Source organism: Podarcis filfolensis (assembly GCF_964270895.1).
Source record: "Podarcis filfolensis genome assembly, chromosome: 8".
Classification (NCBI taxonomy): domain Eukaryota; kingdom Metazoa; phylum Chordata; class Lepidosauria; order Squamata; family Lacertidae; genus Podarcis; species Podarcis filfolensis.
In genome coordinates this window covers 51,183,812-51,211,134 of record NC_139611.1, presented here as the reverse complement: position 1 = coordinate 51,211,134, position 27,323 = coordinate 51,183,812, and the positions used below count along the sequence as shown (strand labels likewise).

Below are 27,323 nucleotides of genomic sequence, written 5' to 3'. Positions count from 1 at the left end.
TGTGTAGGCTCCTATGATGTAGGGAATTGTATTTCAGTATCAGTTCAACAATTGCTTTGATAAAATACATATTTTGTTATGTGCAAATGACTTTAGATATCTATTAGGTCCATAAATTACCATATAGCATATATTCAACACAAAAAAACAGTGACATTTTGTTGTTGGGAAAGGACAGCTGGACATATAAAGGGCCCCATTACCTTCAGTAGTTTAGGGCTTCATCAAACCTAAATCCGGCCCTGCCTTCAAGTACAGCCGGAGCCGCCCTCACCACCCTTTTCTGAGGTGGGCACAGAACAAATTACAGCATCTGACCAAAGTTTGCTTTGTTTCTTTTCTACCGTCCTCTCGGCGTAGCGAACCCTCGTGGTCAATTCCTGTTGCCCGGAAGCGACAGAGTTAACTCTTCAGGTGAGGCGCTTCTTTCACCACCACCACCCCCCCCGCCCCGCGCACGCGTACTTCAGGCTGCCGCCTCGCGGTCAGGTGTTAATTGCGCGCAGGTGTGGCGGGAGAGGCACGCGGAGCTCCGGCTGAAAAAGAGCGCGCGCGGCGCGCCGTGCTCACTTCGTGCTGGGCTACTGCTGGGTGCGGGGTGGGCGTCGTTGCAGTCGCTCGCTCTTCAGGTTGCTGCAAGCGACGCTGTTGGCCGGGCTTCCCTGCTGCTTCCGAGATTAAGGTGAAGGGGTTCTTTCAGGGAAAGTGTGCCGTTTGCTTTCTGGGCGTTTCCGACTCGCTTCTGTCTAAGACGGATTCAGTGCTTGCTCCTGTCAGGTTTCCCTAACACGCTGAGTGGCATGAAATGGGCAGCCCTGCAGAATTACAAATCAAACGATAATTTCAAATTGTGTAACTTCTGTGAACCTGGACGGAAGGAAACTCGGAAGCTCCTTTAGATGGCTGTGTGCGTTGGAGTCTAAGGGCTGAGGTACTTTGGGCTCTCCCCCGAAAATATTTGAGGGGACCGCCCCCCCCAAAAGTTGATGGGTGTTGCCATTCAAATGGTGCGTGTGTGCCATGTCATGTGATCGATTTTTGTGGGGTGGGACTTACCTGGCTCTAACCCCTCCCCCAATATTTTATTCAAGTTGGCACCCCTGGGTGGGTGGGTGACATCGCTTCAGTAATTATTCCCTTTATTGCTATTTATTTAATGGGCAAGCTCTCTCAAGTGGTTTACATAAAACATAAGTATGCAATTGAAGTTTCTCTGTGTGGTTGGAGTAACTGGACTGCTTCTCTGGAGTTTCAAGTCATTCTGCTTCAGCCCTGGGTGACCTTGGCTTAGTCACTGGCTTTCAGCCCAGCCTACCTCATAGAGCTGTAGATCAGGGGTCAGCAAACTTTTACAGCAGGGGGCCGGTCCACTGTCCCTCAGACCTTGTGGGGGGCTGGACTATATTTTGGAAAAAAAATAATGAACAAATTCCTATGCCCCACAAATAACCCAGAGTGCATTTTAAATACAGTGGTACCTCGGGTTGCAGACGCTTCAGGTTGCAGACTCCGCTAACCCAGAAATAGTACCTCGGGGTAAGAACTTTGCTTCAGGATGAGAACAGAAATCGCATACGGGCGGCACGGCAGCAGTGGGAGGCCCCATTAGCTAAAGTGGTACCTCAGGTTAAGAACAGTTTCAGGTTAAGAATGCACCTCCAGAATGAATTAAGTTCTTAACCCGAGGTACCACTGTAAAAGCACACATTCTACTCATGTAAAATCACCAGGCAGGCCCCACAAATAACCCAAAGATGCATTTTAAATAAAAGGACACATTCTGCTCATGTAAAATACACGCTGGTTCCCAGACTGTCTGTGGGCCAGATTTAGAAGGTGATTGGGCCGGATCCAGCCCCCAGGTCTTAGTTTGCCTAGATGATGGAGAGAACTAGAACCATTTGTGCCACCTTGAATTCCTTGGGGGTAAAGGTGGACTATAGATGTAATAATTCCTTCCTCTCCCATCTGCTCCATGCTTTACAACTTGTCATTTTAATTTCACCCCACTGCTTCAGAAAGCGTGCATGCAATCTGACTTAGAAATGCGATGCCTCAGGTTTTAAAATTGGAAGATGTATTCTGACGAATTTTGACGCTGTTCCATCCCTGACCTTTTCAGGTAGGGCTTGTAGTAGTCACATGCTGGGAAACCTGTGGAGCTGCTGCCAGTCAGTGTTGACAGTACTGAACTGATGCCTTTCATCTTTGGGATATTGTCTTTCAGTGAGGAAGGCGGCACTCTAGAGTCTTCAGTCAGCTGTTCCAGAGGATGCCTAAGCTGGCAAAAGTCCTTTGGAACTGTATCCCAGGGGAAATTCTGGCCCACATATTTTCCTTCTTGCCTGCCAGAGACAGATACAGCGTTGTGCATGTGTGTGAGCGCTGGGCCTCAGAAATGCATTCCAGTTCTGTTTGGGATTTTACAGAAATCGGGTAAGAGGCAGCATTTGTGGCTGGTTGCTTGTAGAGTCAAAAAGGAACATGTACGTTATTGACCTTTCCTGCTAACAACCGTGTGTGTGTGTGTGTGTGTGTGTGTGTGTGTGTGTGTGTTACTGTTGTTGATGTTGATGTTGATGAAGATGTAGTTTTCATCAGGCACCAGTTAGCACGGTCAGCCGTTAAGGGTGCTGGGAGTTGTAGCCAAACAACATCTGGAACGCCACAGGAACGCCCCGCCCTGCCCCCAGTCTCCCCTTCTTGCTGTCAAGGGCGCTTCCCAGCCAAGGAATGCACACATCAGATACTGTAGTTATCTGTCAAAAATAATACAGGCGCTTCTACAGCTCTGGATATCTACGCACTCCAATTTAGCATCTAGGCAGCTATTCCCAGGTTAGTGCTTGCAGCAACGGCGGGGGGGGGCACTCCCCCTCTACCAGTTTATGTGCCTTCCTCTGACAGGCTGCATGTATGGAGACTGCGCCTGTGTGGAAACTTCCTCTGCTCATTGCTTTTCAATTCCCTCCTAGTTCTGGGGGACAGTGGTGCATGAGAGGGTGGGAAGCACCTGGCCCTTGCGCTTGCCTGACCTGCCTCTTGCCCCCTCTACTTCTGACCCATCCTGTGCTCCACCCTCCAGCTTCTAAGCTTCCCCTGCCTCTGATTCTTGCCTCCTGGCTGATGCATGTTCCCATATACCAGTGGCCCCCTCTCCTGTGCCAGACTCCAGCCCACCTGCTCCCAGGGAGCACTTGGCGGCGGCCTGCCAGTCCCTGACACTTGCTGTGGGTGTAATGAAAGACATTGGGACACCTTCACAGGTGTATTGAAATGGTGAGAGTACTTCCTGGAAAGCCAGATCCTAGGAATTTGGCAAAGGTCCCAAATTAATTGAAAAGTACAAAAATTGTTTATGAAATTTTTTTTTGCACCTTGCAGTAAAAACACGGTGTGTGTCATAATAGAGGACAGTGTCCTAGTGCAGGATTAAATCAAGCTGCATGGAGAGCATGTTGTAACTGGTGGGTTCCATTTCCTGCATGGTTTTGAGTGCACATTTGCAGTAGTGTCCACAAACAAGCATTTATTTTTGCTCACAGCATGTGCAAACTCTATTTGCTAGAGGTGTCTGGTTATAATACAATGATAGTCGGTCCTCCCTGACTCATTCTAAACCTGGAAAGCTGAAACATGTTCCAAGCCACACTGTTTATAACTAGAAAAATCCAAATTAGCGTTAAGTGTACATTTCTCCCTCTAAAATGGGGGGGGGGGGGGGAGGCACAAAGTATACCTGAAAACGGTTAAAGCTCAGACTTAATAGTTGGTCAAAGTATTATGCTTACAGGCTGACCTTGGGACAGTCACGATATCTCTCAGCAGAACCCACCTCACAGGGTTGTTCTGAGGGTAAATTGAAGGGGGCGGGGAAGAAGCATGGATATTGCCTCAAGCTCCTTGGAAGAAAAGCTATTAAGCATAGTTAAATAAAAGGTTGCCAGGGGGTGATGCTACAGCTGTAGAGTTGTCTAACTTGCTCCTAGATCTAGAAGAAATACAAATTAGTGTTCCAGAGAACATAGTAGAAGTGTTCATCTGCTGCAACTCAAATTCAGCACTGCAGGAGTTCACGGCTTCTCCCCAACCTCTTGTTTCAGTTTTGACACAGAGGATGAGGACGACGAGTGCCTGTTGCAGTGGTTACAGCCGTTCCTAGGCCTCATCAGACACCTGCAGTTGGTGGTTGAGCAGTCCCTGGACCTGAACCGGAGACAAGCCACAGGCATCTTGGACACGTTGGCCTGTCGGAGCTGCAGGTTGCAGGGGCTCTGTATTGTATGCCTGGGAATAAGCCCCTATTTCTATTCCGGCCAAGATGTCCTGCATAGCATCCGGAGTATCTGCCAGAGCAGGAATGGGATTGCTCTCCAGTATATTGACTTCCGGCAAATGCCTTTCACTCTGGACAATGGGACTGTTCAGATGATTGCATCCAGCAGCCCAAACCTGCACACCTTGTTCATCAACAACCAAGCACCTGGTCCAATGATTCTCAAGCCAGACACCATCTCTGATGTTCTGAGGACCTGCCCTAAGTTATCTGCCTTGGGGGTCTGCTATGCCAGCTTATCTGAGAAGATGTTTTGGGAACTGCTGAAACCGAACAGAGGGCCGTTCCGGTTTCTGGACCTTTTCTATGAAGGCCTGGACGTCAACATTCCCAAAGAGCTTTGGGCTATGGTGAGTGAGAAGCACCCACAGTTCCGCGTGAGGCTGGAGTTTGCTCCAACAGTCCCTATAAGGAAGATGCTTGTGGTACTGAAGCCAACCATCCCCGTGGCCGCTTTGCATTTTGACACACCTCTGCACATGGCTGATCAGGTTAAGTTCATTGCCAGCACCTACAGCAGGACTTTGGAGAGGCTGGTCCTTTACAACGCCCCCTCTGCTGACCTCAACGCTTCACTAATAGAACTGGCAGGAAAGTGTGTGCATCTGAAAGAGGTTCACTGTTACTCTGCAGTTAGCGAAGCAGTGGTAGAAGCTTTTATTTTACACTGCCCAGGTTTGAAAAAATACACCCTGTCAGCACAGAAGTTCTCTTTTGATATTCCACCAGCAGTCGTTCCGTGATTTGACCAAAATGAGAGTTCATGCACACTTGTGCCCTGAAAGAGCAGCAACATTATTTGGCATAAACAGCATAAAAGTACTCGGTTACTGTTTCCACTGAGTCTCCTGTTCCAGAGCCACAATATGGACACAGATAGGCAGGGCAGGAGTCAGTCCTATGGGTAGCTATAAATTTTAAACCCACAAGCCCAACCTAGAGTTGAAGATAAAAGCATATTACTTGAAATCAGTGTGAATAACACTGAAGTCTCTCTTAGTCTCCTGGATACAGTATATTTTAAATTTTATACAACTGCAGATTTTAGTATCCCCCCTGCAACTCGGACATCACAGATAGCATTTATCACAGTTCACCAAGATCTGCACATAAAACAATTTTAAACACTTTACTTGATATTCTGTTTTGGTAAGAACCTAACTTTATTTTGCAGTATATATTCTCAACCATAGTAAGTCCAAGGTGGTGTGATGGTTCAAGGGGCAGAAATGAGCAGGAGCTCTTTTGTCCTACAGTTGACTTACAGAGGTTTGTAAAAGGTCTGTTCGTGTTAGTTACTTTTAAGCTTTGTTGTATTTTTTAAAGCCTTGCCAAGAAGGAAACATGTTCTTCATTCACTGTATGTCAGTCACTTTCTGAACTCTGGTGGCAATACCATTCCAAACTCCCCTACCATCGGTTTTTAGCAGAACTCATTTTGTATGCAGCTAAGTTCTATTCCAGAGTAGACACATCAAAATTAATGGATGTGACTAAATGGAGTCCTGTAATTTAATGGGTCTGCTTTGAGGTAGAACTGAGCTACATGCAACCCAGGGTTTAGAAGTATGCTATCCAAAGACTGCAGCTCTGATCTGGAGATCTGACTTATCTTCAGGAGTGTCTCTGATCCCGGATAGTCAAAGTGTCAGGTCACTATTTCAGTTTCTGAGAATTTTGAGGTCTACCTGGTTAGGGTGCCAATTATCTTCCTTGTCAAGAGGATGGCTGCCTGGAATGGCAGCATCACAGGCTGAAATCCTATAGATGCAGCTCTCCCATAAAGATGGGGGTATGGGCAAATGGCACTTTTTGAATTTCTGCTGTGGCAGCAGACGTGGGTGCACGTTACTTTCTAGTGGGAACTGATGCATGTATCTCCATCCAGAAATGGTGTCCATACACCCAAGCTTTGGACATCATTTCTGGATGGAATTACATGCATCAGTTCCCACTATGGAAGATAGGTGGGAATAACACAGTCATTGAGTTCTTCCCATCTCTCTGCCTTCTGTGTGTAACTGGGAGTTTGGGACATCTGCTTAGGGCTCTTGTATTTGCAGATCATGGCTCTGAAACCAGCTGAGTCCAAGGTTCCTGCAGTCAATTAGGGCCTATCCACATTTACCTTTTGCCCTGAGCTTTTCCCGCGAAAACCCACTCTTTAGAACTGAATCGGAGTAAACTTCAATTCGGGTTTTCCGCAGATTGATGTTTACTCTGATTGAGCTTTAAAGAGCAGGTTTTTACAAGGAGAGTTCTGGAGCAACAAAGGGGGGGGCGCTCAGACATGGAGCTTTAAATCACATAATGTGCCTGGAAAGAGCAGAGGAACGGTAAGTGTGGATGAGCCCTTAGCTGATGGCTGGATGGAGGAAGAGCTGCTTGTGAGCAGGGGCATCAGATTCAGAGGGTGGGCTCTGAGGCACTTACAGGGATGTTGTTCACTGCCTCAACTGTCAGTCACTCTGCTTAGTGACACTAGTCTCCAGGTGGCACACCTTCAATTCTGCTACTGTGAATTGTCTCTATTGTAATAAATACTTTGAAACATTTTCCTTACTGTTGGAATTCTCCTTGCTGTGTTTGTCCTCCTGGAAACTACAAGAAAAGCAGCCTAGAAGCTGAAAGAACAAATGAAATAAAACTTAAGGTGGCCTTCAGGTAGGTCTGCTTCCACTATCGCTTCCTCCAAGTTGTGCCATGGGGAAGGCGAAAGAGCCACCCTTGGCCCTTTCCAGGGCTTTTGCTGACCTCCTGGCCTACTGTGTTTGTGCAAGCAAGTGTATTCTCTTTCCATGATGCTGCATCTTTATTCACGGCATTGTGCAATGCAAATAGCGGTGCGTTTTCATTCTGTGCATTGTTCATCCCGAGGGTTGGCCATGCCTGCCCATTGTGCTGGGCTTGGGAGAGAGCCAGCAGCATTGCTGATGTGATTTTTGTGGGAGGAGGATGTTTTCTCGGCTCTGCCTGGATCGCTAAATGGTTTTGTTTCTCCCTCTGACACACGCACAGAAAGGAAAGGGAGCTTTGCTGTGGGGCAAGAGATCATGGCACTAGTGTAGTCAGAGCGCCACAAAAAACTATGCAGGACTCATCCACTTCCTTGGCTATGGATGGCTACCCCAGCAACGTACCAGCGTTCCTCACCAAGCTGTGGACATTGGTAGAAGATCCTGAGACCAACCATCTCATCTGCTGGAGTATTGTGAGTACAACTAATGTTGGGAGCTGCTAGTTTGGTGTTTGACAAGCCCTTGTAGGACACTGTGTGTCATGCACAACTTACAGGGGCTTCGTTAGCCAGAAACCACGCAGTGGTCTCCGAGAGTGATGTGTACAACTGGTATTTTTCAGGTACCTAACCTAACCAGTCTTATGCATGTTTACTTCTATGCCGTGTTGAGTTCAGTGGGGGTTACTCAAATGTGAGGTCTAGTTTGTGCATCAGACAGACTTGAGATGATGGAATTCTGGGCTACAGTGCTTCAGACTGTAGGTGGGCTGGAGTGTCAAGCTGGTTTGTTCCATGTTCCCAGCATAAGTTTCCTGAATGTAATAAGCTTAGTATATTGGGGAGAAAACTCTACCTCTGAGGGAGAAGGCTGTGTGCTAAGCTTGATGTGCTCATTTGTTGTCTGTGAAGAGCTTTCCCCACTGGGGAGCACTTGGAAATGCAACTCCCCACCTACAATCTGTGGGCCAGAACCCCAGCACTTCATTCTGCATCAGTTGCTTGTCTACTGGTGAGGGGGGAGAAATTCAATTTGGTTCACATTTAAAGGTGAGCTTAAACTCATTCTCACTTTCCTAAACAATATGTGAACCAAGACATGGCCATCCTTCAAATTCATAATTCTCCAAATTTTGCAATGAAATTCTCCAGCCAAGGAATGTTTGCAAAAAATTGGTAAAGTGCACACAAGAATGTATATATTAGTTAAAATAATTACACAAATAATAATTAATATACAAATATTAAGGAACATTGTTTTGCAAAAATGTGCATACTAGGAGAAACTTGCACTGAAATGCCAACAAATTGCAAACTGATGCAAAAAACTAAATGAGAAATTGACATTTGTCAGATTTGCCCATCCCTACTGTTTGCATGAAATTGTAGCTGCCTTCCCCTATCAAGTTGTTCCTGGAGCTCTTTTGATCACCTGTTTGTTTATTTCACAACTGTTTGTTCATAGCTGTCATCTTGCATAGGAAGGCAATGGGCCTTCCCGCCTTTCTCAACCTGGTGCCTTCCAAATACCTTCTTTGGCTGCCTGATAATCTGTGACCATTGGTCATACTGCCAAGGAGCTCAGTGTGACATACACTGTTCTCTCCCTCCTCATCTAACCCCACAACAACTGTGTGAGGTAGGCTAGACTGAGTGGCAGTGACTGGCCCAAAGTCACCCAGTGAGCTTTGTGGGAGATTTAAACCTTGGTCTCCCAGGTCCTAGTCTGAGACTTTAACTTAACCACTAAACCACCCTGGCTCACTGGAAGCTGGGGCCCAGCAATATCAGGAGGACACCATGTTGGGCAAGGGGAAGCTGTGAGGATCAGTGCAGCACACAGACAGACCCCCCCAATTGTCCCTATTTTCCAGGGACGTCCCAGCTTTAGAGAAGCTGCCCTGGTTTCTGATTTGATCCTGGAATGTCCCACTTTTCCTTAGGATGTCCCTATTTTCACTGGAGAAATGTTGGAGGGTATGCACAAAGGTTATTTTTCCATGGTGATTTTAATTTCCAATCAGTTATACTTTCACTTGCTACATTTTAATAGCTTGTGAAGCATTTCTTGATGGCTGTAAAAATTAGTTTTTGCACGTTACTGGCCGCTGTTTCATTTATCTTATAACTTAAAAGTGCTGCTAGTTTATTCTGATTACAGATAATGAAGTGTGTCAATGGTCATTGCCTGATATGGAGAAAATATAATGTTTGCTGGGGGGGCGGGGTTGGGGGGTTGTTTTTGTTTTTGTTGGAAGCAGAAATTAGTAGGATTTAACTAGTTTCACCTGACCTCTGAACATGGGATATACGTCTTGAATGCCTCTAAGTGTGGCGGTGCTCAAATCTGCAGGACTTTTCTATAAAATTACCCACTAAATGTCTCAACCCAGACTTTAGAATCAGTAGTTAAATTTGTGGGTGATAATTTTTAAATCATATTTTCAGGGTGGATGTTTTAACTCTGTGTTGGGAGTAATGATGGAAAGAGAGAAAGTGAGCCGGGGTACTTTCCTTGGTTCATTCTCTTCCCTCCTTTCAGACCACTCTTGTTTGTGAATTTAAAAGAGAAAAAATCCTGCCTGCATCTTGAGCAAATTCTAACTGAGAACTGGTTCATGGTCTGGTTTTATCATTCTCAATATGGATAACTGTATTCCATAAAAGTAAAAAATACATTAAATGTAAATTCTGAAACATTGGGTGGTGCTCAGCTAAGTCATACTTAGACCCATTGAAACCAACAGACTTTACTTATGTAAACACAATGATTTATGTCGGTCTGCTCCATGACTAACATAGAATGCTGTCCTTTTGCAAAACCGTTTTAACGGTACTTTTTTAAAAAAAAGTTTAAAATGCACTGTTTTGCTCTAGATACATATATGTCCACAAGCACACAAATATGATGTGTTGACAAATGTTTAATCCTACTTGGGACTGAGTTGATCTCCCTCATACTGCACTTGGACATCCCAGTAAACTGTGGGTGTTTAAGAGGATCCGGCCAGCAGACTGGATGTTGTGCTCTTGCACTCGCCAGTAACCTGATGTCACCACAACACTGGGTGACTCGACTTTAAAGAAAAGAATTAGGAGTACACTTGATGTGCATTCCCAGTTCTTCTTTTTGGCCATGGCTTGAACTTTTCCATACTTGATGTCATACATGATGATAGGCCTTGAAAAGTTGGGTGGGATTTGCCCAGTGCGCCCTGATGATGTGGGTCTAATTAGGCTGAACATGCTGGAGGTTTCCCACTGCCTCACTAAACTACGGATTGGTAAGATGTAAATGAACCTATCATCCTCTCCAGCCTCTTCCATGATCGCAGGAGGACTTAAAAGCATTTGCTTCTAGTCAACTGCAGTGTGTTTTGTCTGAATCAATAAACTGTGGTTAACATTAAGTAGTCCTAATTTCAAACAAGCCACCTTTGAAACTGTGGTTTCTGAAACTTGCTTGTTAGCCCCAGTTTTGAATCTGTACGGCATGGCAAGCCATGGTCAAAAGTTTCCCAAGTTCTCTACCTGCTTAAGGAGGAAGAGCAGGGATAATCTAGGACAGTGACATGGGGTTTAAAAGCTCTTCCTGTGCCTAGAAGACCCTTTACAGCCTTCACCCCAAACTTCTCCCTTTTGGAGAAGCTATGTCAAACTGGCCCCTGCCACACACATCTGTTGTCTTACATAACATGAGATGTTAGGCAAGTATGAATTGGGAGTTAAATCACACACATAAACATATATGCTATGTAAGTTGCACATTATGGAGTAATGTTGATCACAAGAACTTTGCATGTAAAACACATTTCAGGGAGCATCACATCCTGATGCTAATGAAATCAAAGAAGAGAATAAAGTTAAACCAGAACATCACTTTTATTTTCATTTGGTGGTGGTGGGGGGAGAGCATGTGTTTTTCTGACCAACGTAAGCCACTCAACCAACTAGGTTTTATTGTCCTAAACTCATCTGACTGTGTTCCTAACACAAATTTTCTTCTCAGTTTACCAAATGGGAAAGCAAAACTGTCAATACAATAAAGGATTATGAGCCTATTGTCTATTTACTTGGAGAGGTCTTTAACTGAAGATTAGATGGGGAAATAGAGACATTCTGGGTCACCTTGTGTCCCATGCAGCTGGATGCTACTTGGAAAAACTGTTTTCAGATAATGAAACTGGGAAATTATTTTTACAGGGATACAGAACACCATAACTATATATGGAAATGAAAAATGGTTCTGTAACTTGACTTTTTCATGGAATTGCCCAGTTCCACCCTTACCTGATGAGTCCCTCTGGGGTCAGTTCAGTCTCTTGCCGTCTACTAAAATACGGTAGACCTCATTTTATTAAAGTTTGTTTAATGGACCATTTGATAAAATAGTGGAGGTGCATATTTCACAGAAGCTTGTGGGCTACTTGCTTTCCTTTAGCACTATAGAATTACACTTGACTGCGGCAGCCAGTAAAACCAGTTCTTTTTTTCTGGGGGTATGCAGGGGTACGCAAACCCCTAAACATTTTGTGAATCTAAGTTTGGTCTCATTGAGGGGGCAGTGTTTCAATATGAGTAGGAAAATGAGAGTACCCATAAACATTTTTTAAAGAAAAAAGAACTGAGTAAAACTTACCGTATTTTTCGCTCTATAACACGCATCTGACCATAACACGCATGTAGTTTTTAGAGGAGGAAAACAAGGAAAAAATATTCTAAACGAAACAGTGGATGTATGATTTTTATGGTTCATGCTGTGGCCACAGACATGTGATCTGACAGTGAGTTTGGGGTAGCCCAATACAAAAATCCTGAGGATCCATGTGGATCCATGCTTTGTAACGTTTTTGCGCCATTGCGGCCCCAGGCAACAGTGGGTGCGTGTGTGTTTTTTGGTGCAGGCTATAGCCATGGAAATGCTATGTGATCTGATGGTGAATTTGGGGTGACCCAGTGCAAAAATCCTGAGGATCCATGTGGATCCATGCTTTGTAACCACGTTTTAAGTGGGGAGGGAAGGAAAAGAACTCAAGGGACAAGGAGCACGCGTGGGGTGTGTGGAGAAGGAGCTTTTCTGCGAGCTGAGCGGGGGGGGGGGGGGGGAAGAGCACTGTTGCTTTAAAGGTATACTTAAGGTATTTGCCCTGTGCCTGGGTTTTTTTTCCATTTAACAGTTTGCAGCCTTTTCCTTCCGCTCCTTGTTTTGAGGCAGAATAGATTTGAGCAAGTGAGGAGGACTTGGATTGCAGGGGATTCGCCATTAGCTGTGTAAAAGCGCTCCTCCTTGCAGCCTGAATGATAAGCAGCCACCAGCAGCAATAGAATGGAGCACAAAAAAGCGGTAGGGGCACTAGGACCCAGACAATGCTCAAATCTATCCTGCCTGAAAATAAGCTGCTCCGTCCCCGCGGATCAGCTGAGACGCGGGGGGAGGGGGATATGCGAAGTTTCCCCCTCTCCCTCATGCCCTCCCCAGCCTTTTTTTTTACTTCCTGGTTTTCACTGCGCTGGCTCAGAGCTCGAGGTTGGTTTTATTTTGCTGCTGGTTGCTTAAATTTTATCTTTCCTGCCATCCCTCTGCAGCCTCACTGCTCTGTTTAGAGAGCGCACGGACTTTTGCTAGCTCCGTCCCTCCTCCCGTGTAAGCGGCTGCTGCCGGCTTTGCTGCCATGACTCTCCTTCCCTCCCTCCTCCCCGGCTCCAGGTCGCTTTAAAGCAAGCAAAGCGAGAGCCTCGTAGAGTGTGTAAGCGGCTCCCGCTTTGCTTGACTGATGGCAGCCATGGCTCCGATCCGTGCATTCGCTCCATAACACGCACAGGCATTTTCCCTTACTTTCTAGGAGCAAAAAAGTGCGTGTTTTGGAGCGAAAATTACGGTATTTTGTCAGTACTGGGGTTACTGGGGTCTGAACAGCAGCAGTTCACTGGAGGACTGCTAACTTTCACTGCTGACTAAGGAGGTCAGAAACATTAGGAAGACACTTATTTAACAAAGTAATAATAGTAAATAAAAATAAAATAAAAATGTGCACCTCACCCCCAAGACCATTCCATTGTTAAATATCCACCCTCCCAAAAATTCAACCCCTCTTGCGGTGGTTTGACCCATTTCCGTTTTAACAGTACAAATTCTACAAATACCTTCCATATTTCCTCAGAATAATTTCTCCTGCATATTTTCTGTTTTACCTTAATAGCACATGTTAATTTATCATTAATAGCTATATCCCACACCTCTATATACCATTCTTCCATTTTATATTCACTTTGCTACTTCCACTTCCTAGCTATAACAACTCTTGCAGCCATCAGTAAAGGAAGAGCTTTTTAATGGTAAGAGCTGCTCAACAGTGGAGCGGACTCCCTCAGATTGTGGTGGACACAATTACTGCTGAATGGGTATCGGCGGGGGGGGGGGGCTTGTTCTACCACCACCTTCTAGCAAGGAAGCTTGATCCCTATTTAGAGTTGGAAACTAGTAGTGTGTAATGTGCCGAGATATATAATTGGGAAGAGGAGCTATATTGATATCCACACACTGGGCCTGTTCATGCTTCCATTTGCCCAGGCACATTGCCCAGAGAAAACCCACGGTTTAGTGCCGAGTCGGCCCAAATGGCAATCAGGTTTTCTGCGGATTGCTGTTTGTTCTGATTTAGCAGTAAATAGCGTGTTTTCCCAGGGAAACCTGTGAGGCAAACAAAAAACCACTCAGATCTGTGCCTAGGAAGCACAGCACAAGTGAAAAACCTCTTGGACTCACGCTTTCTAGGTGCAGGATGAGCAAAGTGTGAACGAGTCCACAGTTAAGAGTATGTGTTATATCTACATACATATATGCAGAGTATCTGTGTGTACACATTTTGGGATTTTAAATAAATAACACACTTCACTAAGAAACAGACATAAAGATAAAGGGACCCCTGACCATTAGGTCCAGTTGTGGCCGACTCTGGGGTTGCAGCGCTCATCTTGCTTTACTGGCCTAGGAGGCCAGCGTACAGCTTCCGGGTCATGTGGCCAGCATGACTAAGCCTCTTCTGGCGAACCAGAGCAGCGCATGGAAACACCGTTTACCTTCCTGCCAGAGTGGTACCTATTTATCTACTTGCACTTTGACGTGCTTTCAAACTGCTAGGTTGGCAGGAGCAGGGACCGAGCAACGGGAGTTCACCCCGTCATGGGGATTCGAACCGCTGACACTGAACCGCAGTTAATTACACGCTACAGTGTTTGTATTGTTGGCAGATCATAATAAAAAAAAAAACCAAGGGAAGCCTTGTGGTCCATAAGAAAAAAGTTCCAAAGATAAGGGATACTGTAATTTTATTAGGACAAACCAAGAAGTCACAAAAATGTGGCAACCTTTCCAGTTCTTCAAAACTTCCATCAGGCAAAATGATACACAAAGTGGGAAGGACGGGGGTTGGATGGAGATTTTATTATTTTGGTAGAAAAATCAGGTAGGATGTTGCAGCAATGAGGTCTGCTTATGGGTTGGTGTTTCACGATGAAGACAGCAGACTTAAGTGCCTGTCTGGTGCTGAGGTACCAAATTTCACACCTGAGAAAATAAAACCTGGCTTACAAGATGGTTCGTTCAGTGTGCCTGGCTGGGCTGGGCGCAATGGGTTTCCTGGGGGGGGGGTGAGCTAGGCATGCTGACATCAGGTGCACCCACACCTGCATCTGTGACGTGCATGGTCCTGCACAAAAAATTGTGGGTCCCCTGCCTCTTCATGGGGAAAGTTGTGGGGGCTGGAGCACCCACAGCCCCACACATTCGTCGCCTGTGGTTCTCTGCCAAGAGGCATTGTTTGTTAGTGACTGCGATTTTTGCATTGCATTGTCATTCAACATACAGTTTTCTCCTTTCTATACTTGCCCACTAAGATATTGCTTAATGGATCTGACAAAGTGAGCTTGACTCCCTGAAATGTCATGATAAAATATTGTTACATCTCTAAGGCACCACAAGCTTCACTCTTAGATTTTCAAGTATTTAAATGTGAATTAAAGCGCCAACAAACACACCTCAGAAATGGCAGGCAGGATGCAAATTTCAGCGTGTCCTTTGTTTGAAAATGGTGGTTTGTTATTAATCCGGTTTCACATATTTGTAGAATCTGTTTAGCATTAGAGCCTTACAGTAATGAGCAGGTAGCTAACATTGTTTAACTCTTTTTTTTTCCTTTAAAGAATGGTTCCAGCTTCCATGTTTTTGATCAGAGCCGGTTTGCCAAGGAGGTGCTGCCTAAGTATTTCAAACACAACAACATGGCCAGCTTTGTGCGACAACTGAACATGTGTAAGTAACATTCCCAAGATTTAGAAAGTACAGTCTTGCTTGTATGATGGAGGAAATGTCATGATTAAAATGAATTTTGTACTTTTAAAATGTGGTTTTAGTACGTTGCCAGACCTAAAAAGCAGTAGCACTAGAGCTGAACTTATGTATTTGGCAACCTAGTAAGTTAATGTTTGTTAGAGGCATTTAAGTTTATGATATATTCACATACAATGGCTGCCAAGAGCAGCAAAAGAAGAAAAAAAAAAGGTGCCAGGTACTCTGTACTGGTGAGCAGCATCACAAAGAGGCACAGTTTGAAGGTGAAATAAACGGGATACCAGTTTTTAAATCTCACTTCTCTTCAAAGAATTGAGATAAAAATAATAGTGACATAAATAAAAAGTTATATATCAGCAGCTATCAAGAGTTCAACATGAAGGAAGCAAGAGACGGGGGGCGGGGCGGGGAGAGAGACCACTGGTCTCTCGCTTTTCTGGGTCCACAGCCAGGGACTCCTTTAATCTGGAAGAGGCAGGGCAGGCACACTGAGAATTCTCCACTGCCTCCCACCTTCTTGGGGGCTCCACACAAAGTGGGAATAGTGGAAATATTGAAGATGTAGACTTATTGCTGATCTGGGATTTTGACAGATGCTTTTTTTCTCTGTCCTCTAGAACTGGCACACTGATTCGCAAGCACATGTTTGCCACATCCACACTTTTGTGCAGTCATAGATGTATACCTAATGTGTAAATCAGCACCCCGCCCCACCCATCCTCCTGCTTCTCACCAGGCTTCTGTTTGTCCATTTAGATGGCTTTAGGAAAGTGGTGAACATTGAACAAGGCGGCCTTGTCAAGCCTGAACGTGATGACACTGAGTTCCAGCACCTTTATTTCCTACAAGGCCATGAACACCTCCTAGAGCACATCAAAAGGAAGGTAGGAAATGCAAGTAACTATTAGGCTGTTGTGATCATGTGTACGTACGGCCTGCTTGGGAGAGGATAGGAATTACCTCTTACCATGCAGGTGGCATATACATAACATAAGAGTAAAGGTAAAGGGACCGCTGACCATTAGGTCCAGTTGTGGCCGACTCTGGGGTTGCGGCGCTCATCTCGCTTTATTGGCCGAGGGAGCCGGCTTACAGCTTCCGGGTCATGTGGCCAGCATGACTAAGCCACTTCTGGCGAACCAGAGCAGCGCACGGAAACGCCGTTTAACTTCCCACCAGAGCGGTACCTATTTATCAACTTACACTTTGATGTGCTTTCCAACTCCTAGGTTGGCAGGAGCAGGGACCAAGCAATGGGAGCTCAAACCGTCAACATTCCAATTGACAAGTCCTAGGCTCTGTGGTTTAACCCACAGCGCCACCCACGTCCCCCAACGTAAGAGTAGCCCAATACAAAAAAAAGAAAACATTCATCCCCATCAAGTCCTAGTGAAAGCAGCATTGAGTCCAATGGGACTTAGGGCAGCTGCATACACTACATGGTATTATCATTATTATATTTTATTTAGATACCAGTTAATTGCCAAAACAGCTTCTAAGCGATTTACAAGTATAAAACCAATTACCAAAATATAGTTACACATCATTAAAATATGCAATAAATAATTGCATCAAAACATTAAAATCAATATCCACAATTAAAATATTCAGTGAACAAACCCATTAAAACAGCAAGCATTATATTATTGTTGTTGTTGTTGTTGTTGTTGTTGTTGTTGTTGTTGTTATTTTATTTTCCACCCTCCTTCCCAGCTTGAGCTCTGTAGGATTATCTAAACCTGGGAGAGATCATGTGACATCAGGGATTGCCCCTGCCATAGTCCAGGCTCTGGACAAGGGAAGGTGTCCTCACCAGATAAAAATAACACTTGCCAGCAAATGTATTTATGTTTCCCTGACATTCACCCACTGCATTTTTAGGAGTACGCTTGCAAAAGCTCAGGAATGCACTGGGTGAAGAGGGCCTTAGTTGCATTTAGCGTTCCCTGGATTGTGTTTCCTACCTCACACATTTGCACAATGTATCCTTCTATTTCTGCTTCTTTCTTTGGTTGTTTCTTCAGGTATCCATTGTGAAAAGTGAAGAAACCAAGATGCGCCAAGAAGACCTTAGCAGATTACTGTACGAGATCCAGATCCTCCGGGGTCAGCAAGAGACAATGGAGTGTCAGGTGCAGGACATGAAGCAGTAAGTGAATGCTACCAGAAGCATCCTGGCATTGCAGGGGGTAGAACTAGATGACCCTCGGGGGTCCCTTCCAGCTCCACAGTGCTATGATTCTATGGCAGTTACCTGAATATGGGCCCATCTTTACTCCAGGTGTCAAACCTACAATTTCTATGTCAAAGATTAAGGCCTGACATTCAAATAACTGTAGACTCTCTCCAGTTTGGGTGAGCGCAAGAGCCCAAGGCCTGTGCCCAATCTCGGCAGGAGTTGTGGCAGGGGTCCGAATGGACCCAAAGAGAGAAGACAACAAAAATTGATGCAGCCTCATAGTTAGATATCTATATATAAAACTCTAAAGGTGCTCTAAGGACAACCTTCCCCTCCCTTTAGTAAGGGAAACAAAAGTTACTGGCCCTTATGATTTCCAGATTAGGTCAGTGGTGCTTATTCCGTCGTAGGTGTGTTTGAGATTGCTGCCAGAATCACAAAGGCCTACAAGTGCACATTCACTGTTTCCTGTGATTCATTGAGAGACTGTGCCCTCAGCCTGCCGCTCTCTATTCTTTCCAGGCAGAATGAAGTATTGTGGAGGGAAGTTGTGTGTCTCAGGCAGAATCATTCACAGCATGAGAAAGTGATCAACAAGGTAACGTTTCTGTTGATGCCAATTATGTGGTGGGGGGTATTTGCTACTTGCAGATTGGGGGGTGGTTGGCTTCACTGAAATTGGCACATGGTCAATGGTCAGGACTTTCTCAAGGAACTCGGGGGAATGTGGTTCTGTGTGGCAGATGGGCTCATCTGATACAGGAGTGGGAAACTTTTTCAACCCAAAGGGCATATTTCCTCATGAGCAGCATTCCCACATGGGAACCTCTTAGGTGCCACATGCCAACACTGGGCAGCGTTAGAGGCAAAAGTGGGTGGAGCAATAGAATGGACTCTTGCCTCTGCACAATAGGCTACATTCCAGCCATGCAAAGCCTCATGTTTACACACACACACACACACACACACACACACACACACACACACACACACACTTCCACCTGTCCTTGCCCTCACAGCCTGAAGAAGACAAACTTTCTGAATTTGTGCAGATGCTTCAGGACCAGTGTAGCTACATTTCATGTCAGGAATCACCCAAGTTTCTGATCCAATGTGGCACAAAGTTGGGGTGCCTTCTGTTGTCCCTGGGCAGGGTAGCATCTATCAATATGACCACCCTCCCCAAGTGTCCCTTCCTATTCCAAGTGTTGCATGTTCACTGCATTCATATAAGAGTGCACACTTTTGATGTATGCTTACATTCATGTCGAGGAAGATGGCCATGTCTGTCTCATCTTGCCTGCCCCTGTCCTTCATTTTTGGAAACTTGAAAGTTACCTTATATAGAAGTTGCCTTACATCAAGTCAGATCATTGCTCCATCTAGCTCTGTGTTGTCTACACAGACTGGATGTGACTCTCCAGGATTGCAGGTTAGGGAGTTTCTCAAAGCACTACCTACAGACATTGGGGATTGAACCTGGATCTTCTCCATGCAAAGCAGATGCTTGCAGCCCTCCTTCCCCCGGAAGGGAGCTCCTCCTTGTGTGAGCAGAGAGGTGGATGGTGGAGTGCTGAATCACTGTGCTGACTGACAAACACCTGACCTTGATTTCCCCTGACAGCTGATTCAGTTTCTCTTCGGCCAGCTCCAATCCAGCCCCAGCAATGCTGGAATAAAGAGAAAGCTGTAAGTACCCTCATGTGACTGCATGGACATGCACGGGCAAGAAACTAGTTGGGGGCTCACCCTTCATTTTACCCCCCCCCCCAGCTCAGCTCCAAGTGGCGTGGTAGGTCACCAGACCTGGGCACCATGGTGACAGAAAAATGAATGGGGCTGGGAACTGATGAGTCAGAGCTGCTGACAGGTCTCATTCAGTGCCCTTGGAGAACCACCCTGTCAGCTTGCTGTGACCTTTGTTTTAGTGGTATACAGGGGATTGAAAGAAGAAAATTTGAAGAGAAAGGGGAGTGGAGGCAAGGTCCCCTGTGGAAACCACAGAGAGGTTTTCCAGTAATATCATTACAGGGGGTGGGGGTGGGGGAGGGAGGTGCACCTATGGGACTGCCAAGCCTATTAGGTGAGCTTATTAGGTGGCTGTAAACAGATGCAAAGTCTAAAGAAGGCCTGTGATGGTTTGCCTTATGGACAGCCTAGGAACATTAGAGTTGCCTTGCTGGAAGTAGACCAAGGGGAGGTCTAATTTAGGACTCTAGTTACAGGAGTAGCAACCCCACAGCTCTGGGCTCAGAGGACAAGCTGCTGTATTTGTGAGCGAGGGGTGGTGTGACTAGTGTTGGCAGGGGCTGATGGCATCTGGAGGGCACCAGGTTGAAGAAGGCTGGTGTTGTGGAAATTGCTTTGAATGAGTGGGGAGCCTAGACTTCATGGAGCAGTTTCCGTGTGTTTGTGTTTCCAAGTGCCACCTGATCAGCTGAGAAGCCTCCTAAAGGCCCAAAGAAACGCCAGCTGTTCTTTCCTCTAGCTGCCCCGGAAAGATTCAACACTCACCCCCAGAACCAGTGAGCTTGTGATAGCGTTCTTACAAGTCCCACAGCTGAGTGACTGAGATTAAGGATTTGGGCTTCATTCTCTCAACAGACCTCTTATGCTGGATGATGGCAACTCTACTCCACAAATGACAAAGTTCAGGAAGCATTTGTCTTTGGATCCCATTCATGACTCCTATTTCATCCAGTCGGTGAGTTTGGGATGGCGTCCATCTAATTTAGTCTTCTTGCCTGCTCTTATTTATTTGCAAGGTGCTAGCAATTAATCAAACTTTTTTTTTAAAAAAGTTTTAATTATTTTTAAAGATACATCTGAAGCTGTCTTTTCTCTGAGTCAGATCGCTGATCTATCTTGCTCAGTATTTGTTGTGTACAGCACTGAGTGGCAGCAGCTCTCTGGGATTTCAGACGGTAGACTTCTCCAGCCCTTACTAGAGATGCCAGGAAGTGAACCTGGGACTTACTGCACGGGAAACACATGCTTTATCGCACTAGGTTACCCTTTCAGTACAGATACTTGCAAACACTGTGAGTGACAGCAGGTGCCATCTATGAAGAAGCAGACATTTTTTCACATATAGGATACATTTCCTCTTTTCAAATGCTGAAACAAGGGCCTGTGTACTTCATCTCAAAGCAAAGGAGTCATGCTTCTGCCCCCCCTTCAAGATACAGTAGTTGCTTTATTCATGTTCGCATCTATGCAAATTTAATCAATTATTCAGTTAAATTTAAATTCTAATTCATTTAAATCAGATTGTTCCACTCAAGAATGCCTCCATGTTTTGCAAAAGCAACTTGTAGGCAGCACATTTCTGTTTCACCAGGCCTTTTGGCTTTTCATTATCTGTGGCCTCAGAGGGGGCGTGTTCTAATCCAGTTTCTAAAAAATAGAATTGCCTTTTAGATTTTTAGATTTGGGGTGCAAGGGTGGTGTTAAAAAATATGGCCTTCCCCCCATCCTTGCCTGCAGCCATCTGCAGAACCTGCTTCGTGCTTAAACAGCCCTGCTGTCCCTGGAGGACCAATAATATCAGATGTTACTGAAGTGTCGCCATCTAATGCTGTGGTCATGCAGCCTACTTCCAACAGGGAGAGGTAAGAAAAATCAAGTGTTTTGGTGAGCAACATGGATAGATGTGGGAGACAGACAGACAGACAGACAGACAGACAGACATAAATAAATAAATAAATGCCACAGGAGACTGAATAGGCCAGGGCCAGCTTTGCCATTAGGGGCTCCTCCAGACAGGTGGTTTTTGTCCCCACCCCACCTCCATGTGTGTTCTGCAAAATGTGGGATACTTTAGTTGAGATTGCTGCATAGCAGGGGGTTGGACTAGAAGACCCTCGGGATCCCTTCCAACTCTGCAATTCAAGGATTCTATAATTCTACACCACTGGTGCAATAATAATGCATTAGTGGTGGATTTATACTCAGTTGTCTGCTTATAATGCTGCTTTTGTAGGATGGACTCTGCCTATAGTGAGAATATCGAAAAAGGTTCCCCCTGCCACTTCTGCCTTTCAGTCCCCCCTCCCCCATTGTCTCAATTAGCATTTCCAATATTTATTTATTTTATTGCATTTATTTCCCACTTTTTTCCCCAACAAGCTCAGGGCAGTGTACATGGTTCTTGTCTTCCCCATGTTATCCTTACAACAGCCCTGTGAGGTAGGCTAGTTGAGAGAGAGTGATTGGTCACCCAGTGAGTTTCCTGGCTGCTTGGAGATTTGAACCCTGGCCTCTCAGGCTTAGTCCAACACTCTAACCACCATACCACACTGTATTCATGCCCACTGCTTCTCCTCTCCATTTTGCACCCTCCCCTTGATATGGGGGAGGAACTGACTTTCATACACGTTGGTTTCTGCTGTGTGCCTAGTTTTGGCCCTGGAGTGAGTTGAAAGGAAAAAAGCATCAGGGTGGCGCTGAAATTTGTCTTTGGTTCAGGGAAACCTGCCTCCTGCTGGTCAAGGAAGAACCCATTAGCCCTGAGCAGAAAGCCGCATCCACAGATCCTGCTGTCCCCTTGATTGGCTGTAATGTCTGCTCAGACCCTCCTGTGTTGCCTGTTGCCATGGTTCAGTCTGTGTTAGACGGCAGAGGGAGCTGCGATGTGCCACAGCCAGCAAGTTTGCAGACACTTGACAGAAGAGGCAGAAGGGCACCTCTAGACAGGTGAGGGGAGGAGCACCACTATGTGCTCTAGCACCACACTGTTGCATTGCTTGTGGATGGAGAGTATTGCATGAAGGCTTTAGTAGTTGCAGCTATGCAGATATTTGCTTGTGCTTTAGGGGATCCTGAGGATGAAACTAGCAAAACACTGATTCTTTAGGTGCTCATCACAGCAAAAAGAACTATGGCGGAGATGGGGAGTGTGTGGCCCTCTGTATGACCTGGACTACAATTCCCATCATCCTTGAGCATTGGCTATTCCAGCTGGGGATGATGGGAGCTTGAGTCCAACAACATCTGGAGGGCCACAGGCTCCCCATTCTTGGTCTATAGCTTAACCTAATTCAAGGTTAAGCTAGGAAGTGGATCCTGGCATGAGACTCATAGGATAATCCTATAACTTTCTTCAGAAACTTGTTATGAAGATAAAATGGGGGAAGACAAAACACCATGCCCTTGCCTTTTATTCCTTGGACAACAGATGGGGGGAAAGAGTGTTGATCCACCTGTTATACAAATGCTTAACCTGAATCCCAGTGGGCAACTGTTCCTCTTGTGTTTTCACAGAGCAGAAATTTCTGATCCTTTAGATGGTGCTGATTTGAATCTGGAAGGCCTTCAGATCCTACTGAGGAACCAGCAGTATAATCTCGAAGCTGCCAGTCCTTTGGATGTAAGCTTTTGTCTAATCATGATAAGAGTTTTATAGTTCCATCATTCTTGTTTTTCAAAGTTGTAGAAGCCACCCTTAGAGCAGATATGATTCTTCAAATCCATAAACTCCTCACACACATTGAACTAACTGGTTTCTGAATGGTAAATGGTAAAAGATACACTTTGAGATTATCGGGTTTTGCTGGAAAATGTTGAGACTTGGCTGACCCAATTAAGCTCACTAGCTGGCAGAGATCTGTGGAATTAAAATTAATGCAAACATGCACTCTCCAGCAGCAGTATCCTATTATTTTTAACCTAGAAATTTGGCTAATGAAATTTGAGTAAGCAAAATTTGGGCATTTCCTTTCCTTTTAGAAAATTTCAGGCAAAAGAAAGAAATGTACACAATACACAATTATTAACTTATGGAACTCCCTGCCACAAGGTGTTCCCATCACAACCACACTCTTCCTAGCCTGCCCCCCTCCAGTGCACAGAGTTTGGGTGAGTCAACAAAATTCAGCGACAGGTGGAATTTGGTTGCTCAGTCACCCACACAGGCTGCTCTGAAGGCCTCTAGGGGTTGCAGAATATCTACATCAACTTTATTTTATAGCTTTCTTTGCCCTTTTCTTCTTCTTGTTGTTGTTAATCAGATATTTTTTAAAGAATTGGCAAAAACTGTTAACAGAAATCACCGTGACTGAGATCCTGCCTGTAGAATTATACAGTTTGATGCCACCCCGATATCTGAGTGAGATTCCAGGGGGTCCAGGTGCTTACCCAGGGTTTGTGGTTCCTTGGGAATGAGGCACAGTGCAGACTGTGATGTATTTAGGATATATGGTTTATTTATACATATATACAACCTGAGCATACAATGGGGGGGGCTCACAGCATTAACACCCCAATAGTGCCTTGCTTCCCCCATAGCCACAGCCTTGGATTTGAGCAGAAATCAAACATGGTTCTCTCTATCTCTGACTTAAAAGCCTGCCACTTTTCCAGCTTCCAGCTCCTAGCTTAAATCACTGCACTCTTCATCTGGCCTTTGTTTTTCTAACTACCAGCCAGTTGAGGAAGGGAGGCACACCCATTTTGTTTCTGGCACAGATGCACTTCCTTTGTTCCCTCAATGGCCCATTGCCTAGGCTATCACCTCACCAGGAATTTGAATCCTTACTTGCTGGATCTAGGGGTAAGAAGGGTCTTGACATACAGCCTACTTCCCCCCACCCCAATGTGGGCAGAGCAGGAATCAAATGAAGCAAAAACCTTATAACCTCCTGATGTTTTTTAGCTGTGGTTCATCTTACACCTTGTTTGTTTTAGGTTTTCAACCCCACTATATCTGCAAGTGAATGGAATTTGAATGATGTGGAGGCCAATTTGTCCTCGGTAAGACATGCATGTGCAGGATGGGAGAGGGGTGGGGGTGGCACCTGAACACCACCAAATACCTGTGGCATTGAACTGGGAGGAACTTGCAGGAGACTCTGAGATAGGGCCGGACAAAGTCCTTCCACACAATACAAACAGAAACACACAGACGTTCGCCTGGCCTTCATTCCCATGAAAAGTGGGGAGGGGAAAATTTCTAGAGCCTGGGCATAGCCAAGGGAGGGTGTAGGGAAGGGCAGTCACCCCCCACCATCAAGTTAATCAATACAAAATACTTAGCTGAGGTTCTGCCCCCCTTAACGTAAAGCCTGCCCCCCAATATAAATCCTGGCTATGCCCATGTTCTAAGGTGAGTAGTGTGAATCTCTAAATACTTTTGGATGTGGGGTATGTTTACTAGAAGGCTGGGTTGGCTTTTGCCTAGGAGCCCAAAATTTGCCTAAGGATGAGAGAGAAATTTGATTTAGTTTGCATTTAATGTTGAATCCACTAAACTTGCACAAGATTGAACAATATGCAAACCAAAACACTGTCATCCTTCCATAAATGCACTTCTCTGAATTTTGCAATGCCGTTCACCAGCCAAGTAATATGTACAAAAGATATTAGTGAAAATAGCATGAACAGAGTAGCCACGTGCCCAGACACAGCTGCTTTGGGCCTTAGACAGCCTCTGTCTGCATTTAGTGATGATAGTTGCCTACCTAGCACAGCTATTTCCAGGACAGCAGATGTAATGTTACTGCTTGATTGGTTTCTCTGTCACAACCCCCCTCTCTTCCTGCCTTTGTATAATTGTGCATTGTTGTAGTTTGTGTTTTTGCATCAGGACACAGATGCCAACTGTGGATCTGGAGAAGAATGCAAATAAGAGGTCCTCCCGAGTGTTAAATCCCCAAATTAATGCCTCTTGCTCAGGTACTGCTCATAGCTAACCTTCCACACAGAGAAATGACAGTCTACCATGCAGAGGCTGATTTTGCTGGCAGAAGCATGCCTAATTAGGAGCTCTTTGCAAGCAATTCAGCAAGTTGTGACATTTCAGAGAGAATGAACTTTTGGCTTTTTCATTTGGCCTCCTGTGCTACCTTCTACCTCCTGTGCAATTTTCAGCAATGCAAGCCCCATCTCAATAACTCTGTTTGCACATAACACTTGCATAGCCAGGACTCCAGAAGCATTTAATCTTAGGGTGTATTCACATTGCCACCTTAGAATGCTTTGGGTGCATTTTACAGCATTTTGCCCTTAGCAGTTCACATCAACCTGCCTTAGTGTCAGATTTGTTTCTGCTTTTGTGCGCACCTTGGACCCTTGCCAGGTCAGGGATGTCTTCACCCCTGCAAAAGGGTTCACCCCTTGACTGGAGTGCATTAGAAGTGGTTTGCGGAACAATACATCCAACAATAGTCTTTTATAACAAAGTACAGGATAAATGTGCATTTTGGATAATGTTTTGTGAACATGGATTAAAAGCTCAGCACTGGGAATGCTGTGAATGCATGGTAACTGGGAATGTGAAACCAGCCCTTAATTTCCACTAATCTTGGCTTGATGTCGTATGGGAAGCAAAGATGCTGTTATAAATTCTAGTCAGTTGCAAGCAAGTATTCAAGGTCACTGGGGAGCTAAGAAATCAAGAATATTCATAAATGTATATTGTTCATTAAAAAAAATCAGAATGGACCTTTCCATATGAGACTTGGTGAGTTAGGTGTCTTTCCATGATTCATGGTCATGGGTGGTGTGTGTGTGGACTGGCACAAGAGGGGAACGTATAGTGCCTAAGGTAGGACATTGTAAAATTTTGCAGAGCTTTTAGAGGATTGTGAAACCCAGAGGTTCTATAGAAACAGGGTTGAAAAACACTGTGTTAGAGTGAGTTGCTGTATGTTGTTATAGCCTAGCCTGGCTTCTAATATTCGAAGATTTAGCAATCCAGTAATCTAAATAAAAACATTGGCTAGGTTGCTTGGTATCAGACACCTATCACATGGACCACTGTCTTATTCATTGTTCATCCTCTCCTCTGAGAGAGTAGATGTTATGTCACATTTTGTTTAGATCTCTGCCAATTCATGTTAACTGATGCACTGGTAGAAATATTCTCTATTTTCTATTTGTGTTCTTAGGGAGAGACGTCATTCTGGAAAGCATCTGTCTGCACTTTTGGAGGAGCAACACTATGAATGTACCAAACAGTTAATCTTTTTACACTGGGTCTAGAACAGCACCTTCCTTCTTTCCTGCTGTGGACTTTAAAATCCCCATCTCAGTTACATCCCATTGAACCTGATCTCCCGGAATGAGAATGATGAGTGATCTTTTGCTTAGCTTAAACTATTTATGCCTTCCCTCCCCCCCCGGGGGGGGGGGGGACATCTAGCAGCCTGAATGTAAAGAAGTGGAAGTCAGTCACTCATAACAGATACACAAATGTGATGAGTCATTTTTGTTTCTCTGTCAAAGGTTGTGAGTGACAGTTAGCTGTCAAAGGGATTATCTGTCTGTTTTTAAAACTCCCATCATGCTACAAATGAAGCTTTTATTTCGGAACTGCTACTGACAATCAGTGAGGAGGTGATCCCTACATCTCCTGTCCAATGCTCTGTGTCCAGTTTTTTCTCATGAGATATCTTAGACCTCAATAAAAAGGTACGTATCTTCCCATGTTCAGTCTGGGTCCCATGATCTCACAGGGACTATCCTGGTCATTGTCTCATCTCTCCTGTTTTACTATTGGAGCCTGAAAGGTCGTCTCTAATTTGTGCCTAATTCCCCATTCTGGTTACATCAGCATATAGTGCTATATTGACTGTTGTGCCAAACCTTGACATTATCAGGACTAGCTTGACAAATGCCAAATCTAGCTTGGAGCCAGCTGCATGTCATACTCGTTCACACAAAAGGACTGTGCTAAAATTAAAATTATTTGGGGAGGGTTGAATAAAAAATTGGATGTGCTGCT

At 45.0% G+C, this 27,323-nt stretch overlaps 1 protein-coding gene across 3 annotated transcripts; it reads left to right on the top strand.

The window, feature by feature from the left end:
• Window positions 1–501: 501 nt before the first annotated feature.
• On the top strand, window positions 502–27,025 carry HSF4 (heat shock transcription factor 4). 3 transcript variants are annotated; one of them, XM_083624917.1, is made up of 16 exons: window positions 502–682; window positions 2,228–2,436; window positions 4,104–4,686; window positions 7,355–7,547; window positions 15,276–15,384; window positions 16,180–16,307; window positions 17,448–17,572; window positions 18,125–18,200; window positions 19,227–19,291; window positions 20,207–20,306; window positions 21,089–21,213; window positions 22,070–22,297; window positions 22,865–22,970; window positions 24,287–24,352; window positions 25,167–25,273; window positions 26,488–27,025. In XM_083624917.1, the coding sequence occupies exons 4-15, from the start codon at window positions 7,425–7,427 to the stop codon at window positions 25,224–25,226; spliced, it is 1,311 nt and encodes a 436-aa protein (XP_083481043.1). In that variant the 5' UTR covers window positions 502–682; window positions 2,228–2,436; window positions 4,104–4,686; window positions 7,355–7,424; the 3' UTR covers window positions 25,227–25,273; window positions 26,488–27,025. The 3 variants fall into 3 exon arrangements, with proteins under 3 accessions (XP_083481043.1, XP_083481042.1, XP_083481041.1); XM_083624915.1 differs by lacking the exons at window positions 502–682; window positions 7,355–7,547 and adding an exon at window positions 1,558–2,122; XM_083624916.1 differs by lacking the exons at window positions 7,355–7,547; window positions 22,070–22,297 and having other exon boundaries at window positions 514–682.
• Window positions 27,026–27,323: the final 298 nt, after the last annotated feature.